The following is a 25449-nucleotide window of genomic DNA, read 5'->3' as shown; positions in this document are numbered from 1 at the left end:
CCAGTGAAGATCGCAGCAAAAGTCATATAGTGTGACAAAAGTCTAACTGCAATACATATAATGTACACTATTTAAAATAATCCTATTGCTTTATCAAAAGTAATTTTACAATCATAAAGCACTATATATGGACCAAAGTTTTGGTTTTTTTGTTCCTAAATGTTTATCATCATTACCTTCAAACCTGCCAGCTGCTCAGCCCAGAGTTCTATAGTTGGAAGGAGATCACCATAATCGGCATTTTCAACGGCCTGAAGATAGGACTCTTTCTGCAACTCAAATGGGACTCCGTTCCTATATACAATGGCCTTAATCCCATTAAGCACCTAACAAAAAAAGAAAATGTTCAAAAACCTTTAAAACATTTGTCTATATATCAAATAATGTTTCCACTGAGGCATAAAGAAATGTTTACTGGGAACAAACATTACCAAATAGGGAAAATGCTGCCTTACTAAGGATAACTCTGTGTATGGGGTAGAGATGAATTACCAATTGTTAACAATTTAATGTTATTTTTATTTATTTTTAAAATTTTGAATTCAATGCAACTTTTTCTTTTTAATCTACAGTGTAATTTAAAAGCCTTTTCTCCACTAATCATACTGAGTCTGACTCGGACATTTTGGTAATTAGTGTTTTAACTGGATGCTAGTTGTTAAGAGTTAATTCTGAGGACCGTTAGGTTTATTCATTTTTACTTGTCTTCTTTGGACAATATTTACCTTATTACAGTTGTCTGATACAGAAAGTATGTGCCACATGGGTTACAAACAATCTGATTGGACCAATTAGGTCTAAAAATAGACCAGAAAGTAAATGATTATAGGAGAATAACTGTAAGAATGTGAAAGTAATTATCAGGCAGTCATTTAATTTGTAATAATACACTGCACAACATCCCAACCTCTACCTTGGACTTAGCTGATGTCTCTAGAACTTCTCAACTGGTCAGCTTCACAGGGTATGCTCAAGAGTCACATGACACAATAGATACAGGATGACAGTTAGACACAATGGACAAATCCCCATCATCGGACTCTAGGCATGACCAGCAGCATGGGTGAATGCAGGTGCCAATTTAGTCAGTGGAAGAAGGAGGGCTTTATGTTGAAAATATATGCTAACAGCACAGCGCAAATGTTGCCAAGTGTGGTATCTAAAGCACCTGGCTACTCACTGGAACGTCAATGCCCATTTACAAAGCAAATGTGCAAGACCCTTTACATCATAAAAGCAAAATTGTTAGCTTTTATATATGTATTTTCTGATAGTCGGACACAATCGACTACATTTAAGAGTAGGTTAAGCCCCATTATCTGTAATGTTTTGGGGTACTGAGCTAAGAAGGTATCGCATTAGGATGTAATGCAACCAGTGAGTACGGGCTCCACTGTGAACCTGTAAACGTTAGTGAACATAAGTGGGTGAGGCTGAATTTCTGTACACTTGCTAACAAAACTGAACTTTCCTCAGACATTTGAAGAAGTCAAAAAGTTACAGGCGAGTCTTCTTAATGTGTTGTGCTCACTTCAAAGTTAAAACTACCAACACACTTCATCACACCCCTACCAATGCGAATGGGAGTATGGTCTACCTTCTAAAATCTTTTACCAGTTCCTTGTGTTTGCTGACATTGAGGAAGAAAGACTGCAATCATAACTTCTGTGTTAGTAAGCAAATCTCTTCTTTGTAAGGCACTCTTGTCAGTTATCGGGTCTACAGTACCCACCTTAATAAAAGGACAAGTGCCTATGTGTCTGGGTTTCCTTTTGTTGTTGTATGCCATTTGATATGGGACTGATAAAAACTGAATACGTTTGTGATGTGCCATCTGTTGGAATGAAAAATGCAATGTATTTTATTACTACATGCATTACAAAATACATTTCAATAGATGGTGCACTGTAAGCATTAAAGCTGAATCTGTCCAATAGTAACTAACTGCTGGACAGTTGCTGGGTTTAGGAAGAATAAGCAAAATATGTAGGAGAGGGATCTAAAAAATGAATAATTCTAATAAAATATCAAATAAGAGTCTAAAATTAAGAAAACTGGTCTTATTTACCTCTTCTGTTGTCTTCTGTTATACGACAGCAACAGCAGTGTGGTAACCATTTTTTGCACCCGTTTGGGCCATATGAATGATGTTTATAACTGTAATCCTAAAGACTGATAATTTCACATGGTGGGCAATAGATGAGTGAAAATAACAATAAATCAATGTGCACATTGAGAAAAAAAAGCCTTGACACAAATAGCCTAGAGTCGCTAAACCAGGCCAATGCAGTAGCAACCACTGCCGCATTTTCCCAGCAAAACACTTAAGACAATAAAGAACGGTCACTTCAATGTACACTGCCGAAAGTTAGCAGCAAAAATGGGCATCTCTAACCAAAGAGAAAAGGCCGCTGGTAAGGGAAATGAATTGGGTGCATATTATTATTATACCAGGCTGCATACTCAAACCATGTATCAAATAAAGACCATGAGGCCTAGGTTGGTTTAGATTTTCACCGGTCTTAAAAGGGCAGCAAAGCTAGTGTTTCATATTATGTTATTGTGGTGAAGCGGGTCCACAGCTCATGTCAAGAAGGCCACTTTTTAAATAAATAATCGCCACTTTTGCGGCTTAGAAAGGGGGTGTGGTAGTGTGGCGGATCGGTTCCCGGGGAATTCGTGATGCGGGCGATCCTTGCTTAAGTGCACAGGTGAGGAGTTGTCCGCATCCGTAACTGTTCCCGGGAGCTGCTAATTGATAGATAGATAGCCACATCTGATCCACGTCCCCGGAATAAATAGAAGCGCGTGGCGGCTAGGGGGAGGGAAAGAAAAGGAAAAGTGAATGGAGGTTGCAGGAGAAGAAGGCAGGAAGCGGTGAGAGGAAAGCTGGTGCAAGAGTGAGTGAATGAGCGCAGGCTCGCGTGCAGCAGAGCTGTGAGCCTGGGTGTTTGGACGGCACCCGAGGAACAGTCGATTGTGGTTGCTCCCGCTGAGCATTTCATGAAGAGTGTGAGTGACCGGAAGAAGGATGGCTCGCTGCGGGAGTCGGGACTTGAGACGTGAAAGCCCCAGCGTGAGCACCCTGGTCGCTGGGGAGCCCAAGTCGCATTTTAGTGAAGCCTACCGAAGCCAGGTATCGGTGAGGCGAACGAACCAGCAGAAGAAGGCAGAGAAGGTCAGCTGCAGGTAGGGTGGTTCCCCTGGTGCATAGCCTGGATGGGAGAAGCAGGGGAGTCACCAGTAGAAAGGCACCGGGTTGATTTTAAAAGACTGCTTCCAGCCATTGTTTTAACCTCGTTGTTTTTTAAAGATTTTTTCTAATGGATTTTAACCTCCACGGATTCACCTGTTTTATGGGATTATTTATTTGAATATTTTGATGCACTGCACTTTAATTTGGACACTGTTTTGTTTTTGTTTGCTGTTTTAACTAAAAGCACTTTGCACTTTTTGCACCATCCCCTTGCTTCACTGTCGTGCCTAACTGCCTAGCTCATCTGTGACATTACCGACGGTGTCGGGTTCAAGGGCTCCCAGAAGCTGAATGGGAGCATGGAGCAAACCCGCACCGTCACATTCATCAAGTTTAAATATAGATTTACAGGTGTGTTTGGCCACAGAGTCACAACATGAGTACAGTGGTGGGCTCAGCACATAACCCCGAGTAGTGCTTGTGATGAGGATCAGAGGGGAAGAGTTGAACTTGCCACTCTGCACAAGCTACAGATGCAGAGGGAACTTAGCGATAAAATTTGATGGTACAGTAATATTACATACTGAGCTACAAAACATTACCTGCTGTAACAGACTTACTATCCAGAAGTGCCAGTATGCTATGAATTGCAAGGATTATGGCATCCTCTGTGGACCATGATATGGAAACTCGAGGTGGTCCACACTGTATAGAATACTAGATTTGTTTCGGCACCAGTCTCTCAAAGTGTTTCATCATAGTAGAAGTGACCACCATTCTTCTGTAATCAGTGGTACCATCCACTTTTGTATTCTCCAGCGTAAGATTAGAGGTTGCTTTTTGAAGCCGATGAAAACCATTGATTCTCTCAGTGAGGCATTAAAAAGTCTGTGAGTAACCCATCTAACTTGACAATACAGGCATTTAAAATGCAAATTGAAATTCCATCTGCACCACGTTTTATGGAGGTTAACTCATTTAAAAATCCTTGTTACATCATTCACATAAACATGCAGTGCTATTTGCATTCATATGTGGTGGTGGGGGTGACTTTGTTCTTATGATCAAAGCAGTCATCAAATGCGTTAAGTTTATCCAGAAGAGAAGAAGTGGATATTACTGGATTAGATTTTAGTTTGTGATCATCTCTATGCCCTTCTATAGTTTTTATGCATTGCAAATGTTACTGTATTTCCTCAGTTTTCATCTTACTGCAGAACCAGGTTTTAGCAATTTTAATTGCATAGTGACATTATACTATCATTAGCTTACCTTTACAAGTTGTTTATAATTTTCCAGTTGTTGTCTTTGTAGTTTTGTAAACTGAGTAAGATCATTTAAATCCTGAATCCCCAACTCCTTGCAAACAAAACAAAAAACAGTTTCATAATGATTCCTGCACTCTTGATACTACTCGGTATAAACCTGGTACTTAATAAACGTTCTTACTTTCATCATTAAAGAACTACGTTTATAAAAGAAATAGATCTCCAGCCAACAAGTTTTAAAAGTAAAATTATTGAAATAACAGATTGCTAACATCTACATTAAAATCTGATCATTTATGATGGTTTGTATGTAGGATTGTTTGTTGCTAAAATTAAGTGCAATCTAACGTGTAGCATACACTGAGATGAAATGCATATGTGTGTTGAGCATTCAATTTTGATAGGACTTTTCATATCATAATTAAAAACACAAAGATATCAACCAAATGATCCACTTAGGGATCATTGCTGTCGTGCTCCTTATATAGTGATGTTTCTGACCCTGTGACAAGAAGCAGGATCGTCATCCAATGGAAAAAAAAATGTAATGAGGTAACACATCGTTTTACTTTCCACTCACAGATAAATGTTCTGTTTTGCTGCTCACAAAATTATTATGCAGTTTTAGCTTTATTAAATTTCATTTTTACATACCTTTAAAATGATCGGGTATTCAGTTTCCAGCAAATATTCATTATTTTCAAATATTTTCTTATTTTCTCCTTTTTTATTCTCCTTTGGCCTTAAATAAAAAAAAAAAAGTCTACAAATTACTTAAAATACAACATCATCTGTTTCTGTTTCATTTAGGTCAAGAAACATTACCTTAAAATATAACAAAATAACTACTGTTGATTAAAATATATTATGTACCATATTGTTTTATATGGAATGTTTGCAAGTGTTAAAACAATGGTCATCCACTTTAATTCAGAAACTGATTTTTATTTGTGCTGTAAAGATGGATAACATCACAAAATTTTATACTCTGGCTACTCTAAATGTGTGCCATACAGTGTAGCTGAAAAACTGTGACCTTTCTGTATTACACATGACAGAGAAGTTAATAATCTGTGTAATTTTTACTACATTTTAAGAGAACCGATGTCATTATCAGATACACACAGTAATGCCTTATAAATTTTTTTAACAGTTTCTTTAATTGTTAAACATAATATCTTTGCAACTACTACTGAAAAATACTGCTTGAGCTTGCATTCCTAATAAGGTCTTCAAGTCCAATTGAAAGACAACTCCTTCAATAACATTATTTCTAAATGTGTTTTACATAACAACTTTAATATTTAAGCAATCATTTATAGGTACGTAATGAAAAATATGTGCAGAAAAATACAGCTAACAAACATCAAAATATGTAATTTTAATGTTGTATCCAAACGTATTGCTCTCTTATTAATTAGCATTTTCATATTGAAAGCACCAGTATATAAAAATGTAGTAATGTATTATTATATTTATGACAAGTCTAAATTTAGAGATTATAAAGGTGAAATTACCTGATGTTACTCTGAGTAATATGCCGTTCTAGTCTTTTCAGCTGCTGCTTGCATAACTTCAATTCAGTCACAGTTGGTCTACCAATTAAAAAAAAAAAGAAATTATACATACTGTATATTGTCACAGTACTATGGTATATGTGACAATAATGACCCTGTAAGTCTTTTAAATCACTCATACAAACTCCTTTAATGGTTGTAATCTAAGTCTAATTTACAACTCTCACAATATTTTCATGGTTAAAAAAAATACAGTATATACTGTATATTTATTATATAGTTTGAATGAGACAGGCTTCTCAACAAACCCAACATCAAACTACCTTGAGTAAGTCAGGAGTAAATTGATTGTTTTATATTAGAGCATATTGTTATTATAAATAATTTTTGAGTAAGTTTAGCAATACCAAGAATCAATCATAAGTAGCAAAGAGATTTCAAACGAATTGCAGGACAAAGTGCTTTTTCTTTCTTTTTTAATTTAGATTTGCCATGATTCTGCCTACTGTAAACTGGCTAACTATCCAGTAGAAATGATGAAATGACGAGGAGATTGATTAGTGAAAGAATGGCAAACCTGCTTACTCTTAACCATAACATCCTGTAGCTCTTAAAGAGTGAGCAGTGTAGGAATAAACAGTTTAACCAATAAACAGTCCAGTAGTTTCTGTAATACTGATGACAATCAGAAAAGTAGATGCCATAAGTATACAAAGTTTACATTCATCCATCCATCCATTATCCAACCCGCTATATCCTAACTACAGGGTCACGGGGGTCTGCTGGAGCCAATCCCAGCCAACACAGGGCGCAAGGCATGGAACAAATCCCTGCCCAGGCCACCAGCCCACCACAGGGCACACCCACACACACACACCAGGGACAATTTAGAATCACCAATGCACCTAACCTGCATGTCTTTGGACTGTGGGAGGAAACCCACGCAAACTCTACACAGGGAGGGCCCGGGAAGTGAACCCAGGTCTCCTAACTGCGAGGCAGCAGCGCCACCACTGCACCACCGTGCCGCCCTAAGCTTATATTCAAGCTTTTTTTTAAAAAAAAAAAACAGCTGATGATTATTATAACAGGAAACAATTAATACAGCAAAGCATTAATTATGGATGGGATGTTGTGGAATTTGGGAATGTTCAAGTTAATATTGAAATTCAGAAGGACCGTTTGCTTACTTCCAACAATTATATAACAAGTTATACTAAGACACAGCAGTGGATTCTGAGGAGCGAAGGTGCTCTTCCTAAGCTCACAGTACTGATCAGTCATACACGAAAAAGGAGTAAGAATTCCAAATGGAAGGTCAAATAACCCCCTTAGTACTTCTTCAACATTCTTTTTTTCTTCTTTCGGCTGCTCCCGTTAGGGGTTGCCACAGCGGATCATCTTCTTCCGTATTATTCTTCTAAAATTGGGCAAATACAAGTTCTGCTCATGTTTATTGGTATAGATGCCATAGCAAACAATTTCTGTTTATTTAAGCAGTAATGTTTTTGATGCATCATCATGTCTATTACGGATTAGTTTAATTGCTAATACTAGAAATCCAATGTGGAGAAACTATTGCCGTAAAGCATACATACATTGTTACTCAGTATAAGGATTAAAAAGCAGCTCGTTTTCCATTAGAAGCACCACAGAAGAGCGTCTTTATCTTCAGAATGGTTTTTGTTTTCACGTTTTTACATTTAACAATATCTTTAGTGCCCTATTGCCTGTGCATTTTCCTTTCCAAATAAATCTGTGCTCCAAGGTAAATAATATTATGTTCTCCTACATGTTTAAAATGGCTAGAAGCACTGATCTAATTGCTCCATACTTCTTGGATATTGTCGTTGCAGACAACTCTAGCCCTCACTAGTAAGGACAATGCTCCTACCAATTTTGTGGAGAGAAAGCAGGCAGAAAATTAGTTTTTTCACTGACACAAGGAAAACACTGTTATGGATAGTGCTATTAATTTTGTGGGGAGTAAGCAGGAAGCAATTTAAGCTTTTTTTACTGATTCAAGAAAAGGTCTCTTACTCAAGCAAAACAGAATGCTGCACTTCATGGTTTGTTTCAAATTAGAGGACTATTGGCTATCATACATTGTAAACAACTCACCGTGACTGCAGGTCCTTTTTTAAACTCAAATTTTCTTGTTTTAGTTGTTCCTTCTGAGCTTTACATTCTGTTAACTGATCCTGATAGGACTGTTAAAAAAATAAATAAATAATAATAATGTGTTTATATATTATACATACAGGGTGTCCAAAAAAGTATACATACTTTGAATGATTATAAATGTAATGTTTATCACAGTACATCTAAGTTTTATAATTCAAATTAAAGAAGACAAATGTAGAACCATTTTGAGCTAACACAAGTGTTCAAACTGCTGGCCATTCGGGTCCAGGCAGTGTTGATAACGTGGACCAATGGATTCATAAACATCATAAATCATTTCATTTAAATGTTATTTGGGTGCATTCTCTTTCAATGGCTGCTTTCAACTGATTGATTGTTGCCAGCTTTGTGATAAACCTTATATTTGATGGGTCACCATTTAAATAAAAAAAAAAAAAAAATTGGTGTAAGATCTGATGACCTCAAGGAGTTTTCAATGCTAGCTCTTCGCCCAATCCCATCTTTTCAGCAGATTTTTTTTTATCAAGATAGGCCCTCACATAGTGGTAGTGGGGAAAAAAACTCTGCCTAATCCCCAAACTCATTCCAATGTGTGACATGGCAGACTTGTTAATTTGAATGATAAAACTTAGATGTAGCACTTTATTTATGATCATTCAAACTGTGTATACATTTTTGGGACATCCTATATATATATATATATATATATATATATATATATATATATATATATATATATATATACACACACACACACATACACTGTATAATATATATATATAAATATAAAAAACACATACACACATACACTGTATAATATATAATATATATATATAAATATAAAAAACACATACACATGATGTGTGTGTCTGTATATGCTAAGCCTATTCCACCTATAATAACAGAAGTGTCTGCGAATCTGCATGTTCGTCCAATTGATATGGGTCTATTATTCCAACAAATGGCGCATCACAAACATTAACACTGCTTTTATGAATCCCATACAGAAGAGCATATAACAGAAACATATGCATCGCATTTGTCATTCCAACAGATGGCCAAATCACTAACATTTGTAGTAATGCATTTTATTACTACAAATGTTTTTTGATATGACAGATGTAATACTATTTATCACTACATGCATTACAAAATATGGCGCACTGCAAACATTAGTGATGAACCCTAAATTGTTTACTTAGATTTCAACCTGTCTTAGACAGGTAGCACAGCTAGTAGTACACATATGAGCTGAACGTTAAGAAGTAACATATATAATTAGATCTTTGTACATTTGGTCTAACCAAGCAACAGTTTATACAAGTAATGAAAGCTCTTGGTCATATACACAAAAGCAAACAAATAAATAAATATAATACCTTAAGAATCGTTTTATAACTTGAAGTACCATCTGCCAATTTCTTGTTGCCTTCATTATATATAGTACTGGAAATCTCATACTCTACTCTCTCATTTATGCCACCTGCTTTTTCCATCCATTTACTATAACAAAAGATTAAAGCATATTTTCAGACACTATACACCTTATTAAATAAAATGACATTCTGTCAGTATCTTCCATGCTACTATCCCCATTCATTTCTTCAGTTAGGCTAGGGATGCCATTACTGACTGCTGCTTTGGTATGCTTTACTCCAAACAGTGCCAATAAGCCAAAGAGAAACTTAACAGAAAACCACTCTTGCTTATGATATATGAAAAATTTGTTCATCTAACTGCTATGGCAACCCTGTGGAGGCAGTTCCAGACGTTGCAAGTGAAATTTGCTGGTAGCCTATTTTTGTAGTATAAAATTACCACCGTAAGACACTAATTTTTTTAATGATTCATATTTATTTATAAAGAAGAACAGACTGTCAGCAAAATAGCCAAAAAGGATTTTACTATACCTCAGCTCAACTTGCTGATGATGGATCTTTGACTCATAAGCATCAATCACATCAAGCAACCTGTGGAAATAATGCACAATAAATCAACTTTTTTTAATTTCATAATCCTTCATTTACAGTTTAAGAAAAAATACATACTTTTCTGAAGGTATGTTCACACCAAAAATATTCTTTCGCAGTTTTTATATGAATTTATATTTGTTTATTTGTAATTCTCCATATATCTTAATTATCCTAGTGGAAAATACTTACTGCTGATCTGTTACAGAATGTGACCTTGCTGCCCTCTTGTGAAACTGTTCAAAAATTCTGTTTTGTCTGGCAATTCGTTTGTCTTCTTCATTTAATCCAACATTCAATTGTTTTTGCAGCTGAGAAATAACATTTCCATTTTCAGAAAGTTTTTCTTCAAGATGTTCACAATGTTTCTACAACAAAAACATACCATGAATTTAATATTACAGTAGATTCTAAATCACTGGGTGTTTTCAGTCAAAACTAAAAAGTTATATGGAAACCATACAATCAGTTACAGCTAATAAAAATTACACACCAAGTGAAAAACATCCCAGAGGAACTGCTATATTTTAAAGTGATTGAAACTAGAAAATTGCAAGCAACCTTTTTTTTTTTTGGAACTACTGTATGTATTTTGATAATTTATTACACAAATGTGAGATATAGAAATATTTTGCATAACAAATCAGTTATGCAGAAGGCTTTAATGATATTTCTAAATTCTAATTACAAATTAAAACTAATTTTTACTTACAAATTCAAGAACACATTTATTGAGTAAAAAAATGTTTTTGACAACTTAACAGGCATATTTGCTACAATATTTTTATTTTCAAATGTCTAGATATTAGTAAAGCCATACTATTTGCACTTTGTTTTTGTTCTTCCTTTATTACTTGCTTATAGATACAGTAATCCCTCCTTCATCGCGGGGGTTGCGTTCCAGAGCCACCCGCGAAATAAGAAAATCCGCGAAGTAGAAACCATATGTTTATATGGTTATTTTTATATTGTCATGCTTGGGTCACAGATTTGCGCAGAAACACAGGAGGTTGTAGAGAGACAGGAACGTTATTCAAACACTGCAAACAAACATTTGTCTCTTTTTCAAAAGTTTAAACTGTGCTCCATGACAAGACAGAGATGACAGTTCCGTCTCACAATTAAAAGAATGCAAACATATCTTCCTCTTCAAAGGAGTGCCCATTAGGAGCATATAAAGTCACAGAGATAGAGAAAAGCAAACAAATCAATAGGGCGAAGTACCGCGGCACAAAGCTGTTGAAGGCGGCAGCTCACACCCCCTCCGTCAGGAGCAAGAAGAGAGAGAGAGACAGAGTTTGTTTTTCAAGCAAAAATCAATACGTGCCCTTTGAGCTTTTAAGTATACGAAGCACCATGCAGCATGTCGTTTCAGGAAGCAGCTGCACAAAAGATAGCAACGTGAAGATAATCTTTCAGCATTTTTAGACGAACGTCCGTATCGTCTAGGTGTGCGAACAGCCCCCCTGCTCAATCCCCCTACGTCAAGATCAGAGAAAGTCAGCGCAACAGAGACAGAGAAAAGTAAGCTGGGTAGCTTCTCATATATCTGCCAATAGCGTCCCTTGTATGAAATCAACTGGGCAAACCAACTGAGGAAGCATGTACCAGAAATTAAAAGACCTATTGTCCGCAGAAATCCGCGAACCAGCAAAAAATCCGCGATATATATTTAAATATGCTTACATATAAAATCCGCGATGGAGTGAAGCTGCGAAAGGCGAAGCGCGATATAGCGAGGGATTACTGTATTCTAATTCACGCTGTTTCAAATAAATTCAAAAGTATTACATACTTTAAGAAATTTTATGTGAAACTCAAACACAGCCTTTAATTACATTATATTATATGCTCCTTTATCTATTTTTATCAGAATTCGTCTCATTCCATGCCACTGAATCTGAAACCTCCAACAGACATCCCTCTCTCTCTCTCTTATTATGCCCCTTCTGACACCAGTTCTCACACTTTAGGCCGGGTGCCTCTCTTATGGCTCACATTAGGACAACCCTTTGTTGAAACTGCATTCCTTCAAATCTGCTGCCTAACTGACAAGTAACACTCGTTTGCTTTATTTAGCAAGTTTTTCTCATCCCTTCATGCCACTATCTCTTTCGTACCACATCAAATTCCCATACTTCCTACTCACTAATAATACATTTTATTTATATAGTGCCTTTTCCATGCTCAAGGGTCAGATTTCAGCCTCTAACCTGGGTATTTCCTCAATGTACCCAATTTTTCCTGATGCTGTCTTTTTCACGTCTGGTCCTACTTTGTCCAATACAAAGTATCCTGTACCTGGTTCTTTTGTTCTGCTGTGTATACCCAAATTTGTTCTAAACCTTTTCTCTCTCTCACACCATTTACAGATTCCTTTTTCTTGTTTCTGTTTATTTCACGTCTGCAGATATTTGGCAAGAAGATCAATATCCTGTATTTCCTTGCCCAAAGACCTGATTTATTCTAAGAATGGCTGCTTAAACTTTGTTTTTGTAGCAGCAGGTTTTTGGCCTGAGCTACAAATGGAAGATCATCTGCTTTCTGCTGCTTTGTCTTTCAGGGGTGTGGAAACAAATCCAGCATATCTGGGTTCTCATGCTTCCCTTGTTTTATCCACAACTGGAATGACCATGATTCCAAATCTGTGGGTCCATGGGCTTCTGTAGCCACCAGCCTAACCGATGTCCTTTCCCAACACTTGACATATTAACCTTTTCCTTGTTCAGATATGAGATTATGATGATGCTCGGTGATGATCTATACCAGGGGTCGGCAACCCGCGGCTCTGGAGCCGCATGCGGCTCTTCAGCCTCCTTGTAATGGCTCCTTTTGGCCTTGACAAAAAAAAAAAAAAAACATGAAAATGAATAACGGCAATTTCTTAATTTAATTTGTATATAATATATGTAATATATATAATGTTTATTTACTACTACTACTACTGTTATACACTTTAACATCTAATTTTTATTTTTATTTATAATTTGTCAACTAAAATATGCGTCACATCTACGTCTATAGCCCTCGCCTTTACCTGCAGGTGGCTTCTGGAGTGTGCGACCCCTGCACTAACTATGAATAAATCCCAAAAATGAAAAATCCCAGAAGAGAATAGAGAGTTTAATTCTGCGTGGACAGAAGCATTTGCCTTCACCGCCAACGATGCTGGCTTACCGGTGTGCTTAATATGTGGCGATAAATTATCGAACAACAAAAAATGTAACGTTGAAAGACATTTTCGAAACAAGCACTGAATTCACTGAAAAATACCCAAGTGAAGATGAGCGAAAGAGAGCAATTTCGGAACTGCAACGGAAAGCTGAACAGAGCAAACATACTTTCAAAAAGTGGATCACTTCTCCACAATCAACTACAGCTGCTAGTTTTGTGGCAGCTCAAGAGATCGTAAGGAGGGGTAAGCCGTTCACAGACGGAGAATACATGAAAGAATCGTTCATAAAAATATCAGAGCATCTATTCTCTGACTTTAAATGTTTTGGCGTAGGATGTTTTGGTGTTTGAGCGCATGATGAGTGTTTGCCAGAGATGTACAGAAAGGTACACTCTCTCACTTCCCCTCCCTGAGAGAGTTCAAAGCAGTGAACATTCACATAAATTGTGATTATTTCCACTGTACAATTATTGCAATGCAAGCTGCATTTAGAGAAAGATTCAGTGAGTTCAGAAAGGAAAAAAATACTCTCTCCTTCCCTGAACATCGACCCATCCCTGCTGAACAAATCCGCATTCACAGGAGTAAGTAAGCCCGATCTAGAAATTGAACTGGCCGCATAGCGGATAAAGATTTATGGGTGTCCAAGTTCAAATGCCTGACAGCGGATCTTGAAGAAGTCGCCCGTCAGAAGGCTACTCTCGCTAAAGAGCACAAATGGACTGATATTGAAAACCTCCCCAAACCCGACAAACTTGTTTTCAATACATGGAGTGCCATTCCCGAAACATATATGAACATGAAAAAATATGCATTTGGAGTCCTGTCCATCTTTGGCTCAACATACTTATGTGAGCAAGTTTTCTCAAGCATGAACTTCATAAAGTCCAAATATCTCTCCCACCTCACACATGAGCCTGCAGTCCTGTGTGAAGGTCAAAGTCACATCGTATAGCCCCGACATAGAACAACAACAACATTTATTTATATAGCACATTTTCATACAAAAAGTAGCTCAAAGTGCTAGATATGATCTGCAGCGAACTTCAGAAACAGAAGTCACATTAAACAGGTGAGAACAATAGCATTTAATAGGCTAATATTTAAAAAAAAAAAAAAAAAACACATTTATTTCAGACCCGGAGCTGATGTAGGTTTTTTTGTATGTTCAGGTGCTTCAGTTGATTGCTGGCTGAGAGGGAAACCTGAAGAGGATGAGAGCACACTGAAATGGAATTTTATGTTTACTTTTTTAAAGCTGCTAAGCTACAGCTAAATGTTTTATTTATATTAAAGTGGGCTAGTTTTTATTTTAATTTTATACAGGTATAGGAAGGACTCAAATAGGCCTGCAGAGTTCAGTTAAATTTATTTCAAAGTAGGCCTACACATGCACACTGCACTTCTGTTTGTTGTATTCCGTGGTTGTAACATTTAAAATCTAAAAAAAGATTAAAACTTTTAAAAGTTTATAAGCTGTGTTATGTTTTGCGGCTCCAGACTATTTTTCTTTGGAGGAAGAGGGGGCAAAATGGCTCTTTTGATAGTGAAGGTTGCAGACCCCTGATCTATACAATTAACAGTTTTACATTATATTCTTCAAATATGCCTTCTAGATTTCAGTACCCAATAAATCCTGCCACCTAGTTTTCACACCTTTTCAAACAGAGATCCAACTACCTCTCACCTTAATACTGCTTAAATGGTGAAAGTATTTTAAGGTCATCCTTAATGGCTACACATTTGTGTTTTATCTACAGTGCATCCGGAAAGTATTCACAGCGCATCACTTTTTCCACATTTTGTTATATTACAGCCTTATTCCAAAATGGATTAAATTCATTTTTTTCCTCAGAATCCTACACATAACACTCCATAATGACAACGTCAAAAATGTTTACTTGAGATTTTTGCAAATTTATTAAAAATAAAAAAATTGAGACACCACATGTATGTAAGTATTCACAGTCTTTGCCATGAAGCTCAAAATTGAGCTCAGGTGCATCCTGTTTCCCCAGATCATCCTTGAGATGTTTCTGCAGCTTAATTGTATTCCACCTGTAGTAAATTCAGTTGGTTGGACAGGATTTGGAAAGGCACACACCTGTCTATATAAGGTCCCACAGTTGACAGTTCATGTCAGAGCACAAACCAAGCATGAAGTCAAAGGAATTGTCTGTAGACCTCCGAGACAGGATTGTCTCGAGGCACAAATCTGGGGAAGGTTACAGAAAAATTTCTGCTGCTTTGAAGGTCCCAATGACCACAGTGGCCTCCATCATCCGTAAGTGGAAGAGGTTCGAAACCACCAGGACTCTTCCTAGAGCTGGCTGGCCATCTAAACTGAGCGATCGGAGGAGAAGGGCCTTAGTCTGGGAGGTGAGCAAGAACCCGACGGTCACTCTGTCAGACCTCCAGAGGTCCTCTGTGAAGAGAGGAGAACCTTACAAAAGGACAACCATCTCTGCAGCAATCCACCAATCAGGCCTGTATGGTAAGGTGGCCAGACAGAAGCCACTCCTTACTAAAAGGCACATGGCAGCCCGCCTGGTTTGCCAAAAGGCACCTGAAGGACTCTCAGACCATAAGAAAGAAAATTCTCTGGTCTGATGAGACAAAGATTGAACTCTTTGGCATGAATGCCAGGCGTCACGTTTGGAGGAAACCTGGCACCATCCTTACAGTGAAGCATGGTGGTGGCAGCATCATGCTGTGGGGATGTTTTTCAGCAGCAGGAACTGGGAGACTAGTCAGGATAAAGGGAAAGACGACTGCAGCAATGTACAGAGACATCCTGGATGAAAACCTGCTCTTGACCTCAGACTGGAGCGACGGTTCATTTTTCAGCAGGACAACGACCCTAAGCACACAGCCAAGATATCAAAGGAGTGGCTTCAGGACAACTCTGTGAATGTCCTTGAGTGGCACAGCCAGAGCCCAGACTTGAATCTGATTGAACATCTCTGGAGAGATCTTAAAATGGCTGTGCACTGACGCTTCCCATCCAACCTGATGGAGCTTGAGAGGTGCTGCAAAGAGGAATGGGCGAAACTGGCCAAGGATAGGTGTGCCAAGCTTGTGGCATCATATTCAAAAAGACTTGAGGCTGTAATTGCTGCCAAAGGTGCATCGACAAAGTATTGAGCAAAGGCTGTGAATACTTATGTATATGTGATTTCTCAGTTTTTTTATTTTTAATAAATTTGCAAAAACCTCAAGTAAACTTTTTTCACGTTGTCATTATGGGTTGTTGTGTGCAGAATTCTGAGGAAAAAAATGAATTTAATCCATTTTGGAATAAGGCTATAACATAACAAAATGTGGAAAAACTGATGCGCTGTGAAAACTTTCCGGATGCACTGTAGATGATGGTAACCTTAAATTTTATGTGTGAATAGGTCTCATGTGATATTATGTTTCTGCAGTTTAGTGTTTTCTGGTTTACACTGTTGAACCTTCTGGTCCTTTCTATTTAATTGTTATGGAAATTTTACCTTCCATTATGTTAAAAAAATGTCCAACATCATTTCTTAAAATGTCTTCCAATATCTGTATCTGAATAAGACAGTACTTGAATAATGATTGTTTTTCAGTCTTTATAGATTTTGACACACAACTTTATGTCCATGTAACATTTAATATTTATGCTCCAGCTACTATTTACTTCTGTCCAGCCTGGAAGAGAAGTGTTCTCTTGGTTTTAAACTGCCAGAGATTTTTATTTTCCTTAACTTGATTATTAATAGTTTCATCCCCTCTGTTGTGCTCTTGTGGCTACACACCACCATCATACCAAGGTCACTCCTTGCCCTGAAAATCAAGGGAAAAAAAACCCCAAAAAAACTTGAAACGCCTGTTGTTCCAGCAACTCAGAAGCAGGCCTCTGGAGTTTAGTGTGATAAAGAAAGAAATCTACTCAGTGGCAATTCTGGAGAAGACATTCACACTAACAGAAAGAACACAAATGCTCAAGTCCTTTACAACTGCAGTGTGCTGAAGGGTATCTCGTCATGCACTGAACGTGAAAAAAAAAAAAAATATATATCAGCTACAACAACAGAAGACCATGTTAGTGTCCACTCCTGTCAGTTACAAAAATGGGATGATGAGGCTGTAATTGATCCATTTGTGATCATGTGACATTTAGGATTGGAAAAAAAAATGTCACTTGGCCTTACAAATTTGTTTCTTCTGTAACATTTAGATCTCATATTCAGAACTTAGCATAAACAACACAAATGCATTTACCCTTAACAAGTTTCCAACTGTGTCCCAGTGTTCCTGATGTACTCATTTTAAAATAACAGTCTCGATCCACTGTACTAATTCCCTTCATAATTTTAAACACTTCAATCATGTCACCTCTTAATCTTAAATCATTTTTTGCTTAAACTGAAAAGGCTCAGCTCTTTTAATCTTTTCTTCATAATTCATGCCCTGGAATCAGCCTAGTCGCTCTTCTCTGGAATTTTTCTAGTGCTGCTTTGTCCTTTTTGTAGCCTGGAGACCAAAACAGCACACAGAACTCCAGATGAAGCCTCACCAGTGCAAAATAAAGCTTGAGCAGAACCTCCTTAGACTTGTACTCCACACATCGTTTTATATAACCTAACATCCTGTTTGCCTTCTTAATGGCTTCTGAGCACTGACTCGCAGTTGATATCATAGAGTCCACTACAACTCCTAAATCCTTCTCATAAGGTGTACTCTCGATTTTCAGACCTCCCATTCTGTATTCAAACCTAACACTTTTACTTCCTATGTATAATACTTTACATTTACTGACATTAAACTTCAATCTGCCACAAATCTGCCCAAGCCTGTATGCTGTCCAAGTCCCTCTGTAATGATTTAACAGATTTAAGATTATTTGCCAATCCACCTATCTTGGTATCATCTGCAAACAATCAGCTTCTTACTTATATTCCTATCCAAATCATTTATTTATATTAAAAATAGCAGCGACCCTGGTACTGACCCCTGTGGAACACCACTCTTAACATCGGCCAATTCTGATGAGGTTCCTCGCACCATCACCCTCTGTCTCCTGTGACTGAGCCAATTCTGCACCCATTTACAAACACTGCCCTGAACTCCCACTTCTTTTAGTTTGATGTCCAATCTCTCATCTGACGCCTTATCAAATGCTGTCTGAAAGTCCAGATAAATAACACCATATGCTCCACTTTGATCATATACTTTTGTTGCTTCCTCATAGAATTCCAGCAGTTTAATAAAACATGACCTCCCTCTTCTGAATCCATGCTGACTATTCAGTAAAACTCCTGTACTTACCGTGTGTTGCTCAATCTTATCCTTAATAATTCCTTCCATTAATTTTCCTGTGATGCACGCTAAGCTTACTGGCCTATAGTTGCTTGGATCTGCCTGGTCACCCTTTTTATAGAACGGGATAATATGTACCATTTCCAGTCCGCCAGAAGTGCACAGTGACTTCCTAAAAATACGTGTCAAGTGTTTATATTTTGTATTCCCTCACCTCCTTATGAACTCAAAGGTGAATATTATCTAATTCTGGAGATCTGTTCGATTTCAGTCTATCTAAGTCGTACTTCTCCCGCAACAATTTCTAAATCACTCAATACCTCCTTGGCAATCCAGGTTACTGCTGGGAGGTTATCTACTACCTAACTAAGAACAATGTATGTTTACAGCCTCTGCTATTTCACTGTCTGAATCTTTTAATTCCCCTTTACTATTCCTTATGCATTTCACCTCCTGTTCTTTTACTACTAAAATACTGAAAGAATCTTTTTGGGTTGTCTTTTGTTTTATCTGCTATATTCCTCTCCAACCGTCTTCTAGCCTCTCTAATATCCTTCTTTATGGTTGCCCTCATGTTCTCATATGCCCTACGATTCACATTGGAGATATTAGTCTTAAAGGCCTTATACAGAGTTTTTTTCCTTTGCTGCTTCATTTTTAACTCGTTATTAACACACTGCAGTATTTTGTACAATTTCCTATTAATTCCAAATTTAGGTATACTGTACACCTGTCCTCTACTATATGTAAAATGTTTTTAAACCTGATGCACTGCTCCTTACTAGCATATTGCACCAGATGATTGGTGAAAGCTCAAAAGATATTTTCTTTCTTTTCTTTTAATAAAATCAATTTTGTAAACCTTTTGCATATTGACTTCAGTTGTCTAGGAGTCCTAAAACGTTCTAACAACAACAGTACACAAAAGATAGTGTCTGCCTGTACATTGTTCTCCATAAAATTAAATCCTTTTTCTTTATATGACTGGATGGTCAATCAAAGTAATAACTGGTTCTAACTCATCATCTTGGAAGTGCAAATCTCAGATAATGACAGGAATTCACCAGCAGAGAAGGATAAACTAAATAATAGAAAAAGCAAACTAGAATAATTTTCAAATTGCTGAAAGAATGACAGAGATTCACCAGTCAAAGGAAGGTCGGTCTGATGCACAAAGAAGTTACTGCTGTAACTGAGCAATAAACTGCTCACCTACAATATGTTAGCCCAGCCCACCATGATGTACCTTTTGGATACGTGAAGGGATTACTGCAGCATGGACATAGTTAAACACTGGCTGAAAATGGCTTTATCAACTAAGCTTTACCTCTCTTTTTTGATGGGCATTTCAATAGTACAGATATAATTTCTTGACAACAAAGTACAGCAGTTTCAAAAGTAGTGCTAATGTTGAACTTTAATAGTAAGACCATTTAAAAATAGCTTTGCAATGATACTTACTATGAAATGAGTGTTTTCTTGCACATGCTTTATATATTTTACCTGTGCTTCAGACTTCTCTCTTTGTAACTGTTGCACAGTTTTCTGGTGTTCAGCAGCCTTGGCAATATAACTATCCTCTAAATCCTGAATCTTGGCCTTCACTCCATCTTGCATTTTTTCTAGCTCAGATGCACGTTGTGACTGTCGAGCAGCACGATTCATCTGTTGCTGAACTTCATTTCTGTTTGATACAAGCATAATTAAAAACGTCACTTTCTAGAAAACAACCTCATACTATTTAATGATAAACAAGAGTGTAAAATGAAAAGGGTTCAAATGAAACCACAGCACAAAATTAGGCATAACAAAAATAAAAAATAATAATAATAATATGGATTATCTTCAGAAAGCTTTTATTATTGCATTTAGCAACAACACAGTCATCTTAGAAAAACCTTTCCTGAAATAAAAAACATTGACAAAGCACGAACAAATGGCGGTATTGTACAACATCCAATGAATAACATAACAGTTGATAAAATAAAAAATGGATTCTCATAATATTTATAGCTTTGAGTTTAAAAATTTGAATTTGATTATTTGTTTTAATTCTGCATAATATGAAAGACATACAATAATGTGTGGAATTTACTGTTTATCTTCATGGATTGTTTTATGATTTCTACTTTTTTTTTTTTTTATATAAAAGTATCAAGAAACTTTACTAATTTCTTATACCTCATTGGAATGTTGCAAAATGATTATTCCATGATTCACAATGGCAACTAAGCAGTAACCATCACTACCTCTTTATTCACATGTCAGCTGTCTATAGCAAGAGTCTATCAGTTTAATACATATAAAATGCTCACTCATTTTGTTTAAGCAATCAAAATATAGTCTTAAGTTTATCAGTAAGTAATTCATCAAAATTTCACTATTAAAAGCAAAAAATAAGACAATTTATTAAATACAGCTTAAATCAGCTTTTATTATAGTTGTTTTATCTATTTACTAACAAAAGGTATATATACTTTCACTGATCATAACATTAAATTACATTTACCATCCACCCACTGTCTGAACCCAAATATACCAATGTTAGTGTTGCTAAAAGCCAGACCCTACCCTATACAAGCAAGAACCAATCTAGAAGTGGGCGGCAGTCCTCTTCCACATACACTCACACACACTCTCACTCATCTATCTCGAAGTGAATAGAAAAACATAAGGTATTGGGCATTGTAATCTGACTTAAATGGCATGCATTGATTATGTGTGTGTGTGTGGGGGGGTGTAATGACATGTCCTTATGCCCTCACCCCAAATAAAATGCAAGAAACAAAACAAAGAAACATTTACTTCAGTTGAATATTGGACTGTATTAGTTCTTGAATCAGTTTTTCTTGTCGTTCAGTGTTCTTTAACACAGTCTTTAATATCGACGTTATTTCTGTGTTACATTTTTTATCTAGAACAAATCCATCTGGAGAAGAAAGAGAGAAAAAAGTGTAATGTTCTTAACATATAATTGGTTATTTACTATTCAAGATCTTACATATATTACAATCTAAACAATTTTATATTCTATATCACTTAATTCACTTTCATTCTAATCATTACACAGCATATTTTGTAGACAATTACATAATATGATACTATATATTATTGCTAGAAAGAACCTTTTGGGATTACCAGGATTTATACAGTAAATATTCACAGAATTGTGCCCTAATCATCAACTACATGACAATGATAGTTTATGGAGACTGAATTAGTCTAATAACAAATAAACAACTTTACGCCTATTCTTGTCAATGCCACATACATTGTATAAATGTTCACAGTCTACTTTTTACATTATACATAAAAAATATATATGCAATTCCAGAAGAGTCAAGATTTTTATGTCAAAGCTTAGGATAATCAAAAATGTTAAATAGGTTGGTCACAAAAATTCAGCCAGTTTAAACAAGGTATGCAATCCACCATCGAAGACGGACTCTATAAAAGTGTCTACTACGCCTGCTTGAAATGTAACAGGCCAAATCATCATGTGGTGGTTTTTCAAGAGAAGGAAATATTTAAAATTCTATACATTTATTTGTGTTTCTACTTTAACCTCCTACTTGAACTCTACATTACTGAGCCAATCATTTCCAAAGGGATAACATCATTAAAATAACTAATGCAGTAATAACCTTAAACTTATGAAAAAGTGAGTTAATTATTAATTAAAATCCCACTTATGTGCATGACAACATTAATGTATTTTATACATAAGTGGTGATGACGATGCGCATGTTTTTAAAAATTTTTTTGAAATATTATAACAAGCCATATTATGAGCTTGCACAAAAGTATAGTTATTATTTAAAACATGTGGAAAAATGGAAGATTAAATGCAAGGCTGGAGTGATATAAAATGTTTCAAAATTATAAGCAAATTCCACCAGCATAGGGAACAATGGGGAGTGACATTGCTTAAATTACTTGCATAGTTTTGTTAAATATACCTCACTTTTACATCATGAGCCTGTGCCTTAGTAACAAGTTACAAAAAAAAAAAAAAGAGCAATGCGCACTGTACACACAAACAATAGAATCATTAAAATACAATACATACTATAGATTTTCAAATATTGTATACTGATTTTTAGATTATATTATAAAATTATTTTACATTCTGTCATTAAACTTGAATAGCTTTCCGTATAACAAAAGGATATTTTAGTCTGATAACATGGAACATACTGAAAGCTGTATGCATTTACTATTAATATCTATGTATTTTTTAAATTATCTTTCACAAACATGGTTACACTTTTCTTTTCATATAACCTCTAATCATTAAAAAACACAAATGAAAAAAGAATTTTAGATAATAAACTCCTAAAAATATAAACCTGCTATACCTTGGTATTCTGTTATCTTTGTCAAATGAACTGGCTTAAAGCCATGCAGTTTTAGCAATCGATTTACTTCATCCCAGTCAGTTTGTTCTGCCTAAAAATTACAAACAATTTTAACATTGGTTCAAAATTCAAAAGCTAAACGTGGTACACTTGCAAGTGCAGGAAAAAATAGCACTCTAAATTTAATTAAGAACTTGATGATAAACTTCAGCTCTTATGTTAGGCAATTGAAATAACTAAATTATAAAATACTTAAACATTTCTAAATACCATCCTAAAACTGCATAACTATTAAAAATAAAACATAAAATTAAATTTGCATGTTCTTATTTTTTTTAAATAGTAATTATTTTGTTTCTATAAACACACATGGTGTATGGTATTTTGCTTTGGTAAAAAATTCAGAAATCCAAAATAAAGCTAAAAAAGATGCCTAATATACCAAGATACATATTAACTGGCAAAAATGGGGAAAGATTATGATGCAGCTAAATAATGTACAGTGTGCATGAAATAGACATAAAACATGGACCGATAAAATGACTACATACTGGCAAGGATCAAGAAAGGCCTAGCTTTATGACTTAACAACACTTCATAAAACACTTTAAAAATAACATACCTGGGAGTCTACACATCTGATCAGACTTTGCCCATTCAGATTTTATATATATATATATATATATATATATATATATATATATATATATATATAAAAGGATATATTATATATACAGTATAACATATAAAATATAACTCCTTTGTCTTTTCCTCTCTATAGATTAATGGGCACATTCTGTTCATTCATTTCCTCAACCAAAAACTGAATAAGATCTCTATCTCAAATTACATCAAGATTCTTGATTCCTGACAGTCTCCATAATGTTATCTTTCATCGCTAGCTAAAGATAAGCTCCTATTGAAACTCATAACAATTAATTTTACTTCTTAATAAAAATACACATGTAAGAAGCAGTTAAACCTGTTTTGTAATATTAATCTGAACCTACTATCTAACATATTAGAATAATTACTCACCAGAATTTCGGTGCCTATTCATTGGGAAAAAAAAGAGAGGTTTTAAATGAGAAGAAGTCACAGTATTATCTGTATTCAAATTTGAAAGTTTGTACACCAAAACATAATACCTGGGTCCCTTTAAGAATACATGCACTTGATTTTTGAAACAACGTACCCGACACCAAATTCTCTCATGCAAAATTTATATTATTCTACTTCCAAAAACATCTTAATTGTTAATACAACACATAAAACTACGTATATTTGAATTTAATAAGGTGCTATATTTGTTTTTGAATAATTGGTTACTCTTGTATTCTGTCTTTACATACGAAAGTATATTTAGTACTTTTTATCAAGATCAAAAGTATGTTTTATCTAAGACACCCGTAGACACATACCTGAAGTTTGAAAAAGCATTCCTAACGACATGAGTCAGTATGCCTGGAAATTAATGTAGAAATATGACAAATAAACACAAATTAGAACTTTCAAAAACTTTGTTAAAGTAGAACAAAATCGCGATGAACTCGTTGCTATACCATATCGTTTGTCTATGGTGTTCCTTCTTGAAATAAAAAATACTCTTCTCATTAATAGTTACTGTGTGCACATCTTTACAATCAATTATATGCACTGTGAAGTTCGTTGACAAAAACGTTACTGAGGGGAGACTTGTACTGTAAACATTTAACACAAACCAAACTCTAGCCTGAATACTAACAAAAAGGAAGTGGAGAAATTGTATAGTGCGTTACGGAAAATCTTTCTACTGAGTTCTACAGTTAATAACTTTAGCTCCGTTTCTATCACGTAAACTTTTTAACTTCATAAGAAATGTTAAAAGCCCTTACGTCTACATATCTAAAACATTCATTCAAGTAAAATGCACAACTTAGCCAATGCATAACTAAACAAAGGGAAAACGCAATGTTTGCAACCACTTAAAAGTTTACATTGTAGGTGCTGCCCATATTTTACCCGATGTTATACGGATAAGTAACAAAACTCCATAAATTAGAAAGAACTCGTGTATATTTGGGTTTTCTCGGTTTCTCTTACCAGTTGCTACCCTTAACAAGACACTCCTTCGATATGCTTCTTGACAGGTAAAAACGAAGACGACCGCGGAGCCAGAGGGGGTGGTCTTCACACGCTTAAACCAATCGTTAGGTAAGGTAACGCCTTTAAGGGGCTCATGGTTGGATCCTTCACAAAGTAACCCTTCCTCCTCCCACCCCATCCTGTACCTCAAAAGGAACGTTACAGTTACTACCCATCATGCACTGCGTAATTCCTGACCAATGCCGTGGATTCCACGGCGTGTAAAGAGGGCAGATTTACTGCAGATTGGAACAGCGAGCGAAACATTGATAGTATTAAAGAATGCAGAGGCGTTCATCTTCTGATAGCTGTGCTATTGTACTTTTGCTAGATGTGAAGTTATAGTAGCAATTTATTTTACTTTATGCAAATATATTTTGTCGCTTTACGATGACGCTAAATTGTTCCTA

At 35.9% G+C, this 25449-nt stretch overlaps 1 protein-coding gene across 4 annotated transcripts in view; it reads right to left on the bottom strand.

Moving 5' to 3' along the window:
• The window catches only part of cep70 (centrosomal protein 70), a 33885-nt gene extending 8692 nt beyond the window's left edge, over window positions 1-25193 (bottom strand). The window contains exons 1-14 of one of the 4 annotated variants that reach the window (XM_051930557.1): window positions 24998-25193; window positions 24337-24379; window positions 23954-23967; window positions 22916-23006; window positions 21363-21486; window positions 20061-20241; window positions 10289-10464; window positions 10037-10096; window positions 9506-9629; window positions 8103-8191; window positions 5982-6059; window positions 5119-5206; window positions 4469-4555; window positions 177-326 (exon numbers count right to left, since the gene is read on the bottom strand). In XM_051930557.1, coding sequence (XP_051786517.1) covers window positions 177-326; window positions 4469-4555; window positions 5119-5206; window positions 5982-6059; window positions 8103-8191; window positions 9506-9629; window positions 10037-10096; window positions 10289-10464; window positions 20061-20241; window positions 21363-21486; window positions 22916-23006; window positions 23954-23967; window positions 24337-24367 — 1293 coding nt within the window. In that variant the 5' untranslated portion in view covers window positions 24368-24379; window positions 24998-25193. Of the gene's footprint in view, window positions 1-176; window positions 327-4468; window positions 4556-5118; window positions 5207-5981; window positions 6060-8102; window positions 8192-9505; window positions 9630-10036; window positions 10097-10288; window positions 10465-20060; window positions 20242-21362; window positions 21487-22915; window positions 23007-23953; window positions 23968-24322; window positions 24390-24997 lie in introns of those variants that run through there. The other 3 variants (XM_051930555.1, XM_051930556.1, XM_028806574.2) reach the window with 3 other exon arrangements.
• Window positions 25194-25449: the final 256 nt, after the last annotated feature.

The sequence above is a fragment of the Erpetoichthys calabaricus genome, chromosome 8 (genome assembly GCF_900747795.2).
Source record: "Erpetoichthys calabaricus chromosome 8, fErpCal1.3, whole genome shotgun sequence".
Taxonomy (NCBI): Eukaryota; Metazoa; Chordata; class Cladistia; order Polypteriformes; family Polypteridae; genus Erpetoichthys; species Erpetoichthys calabaricus.
This window is presented reverse-complemented; position numbering and strand designations above follow the sequence as displayed.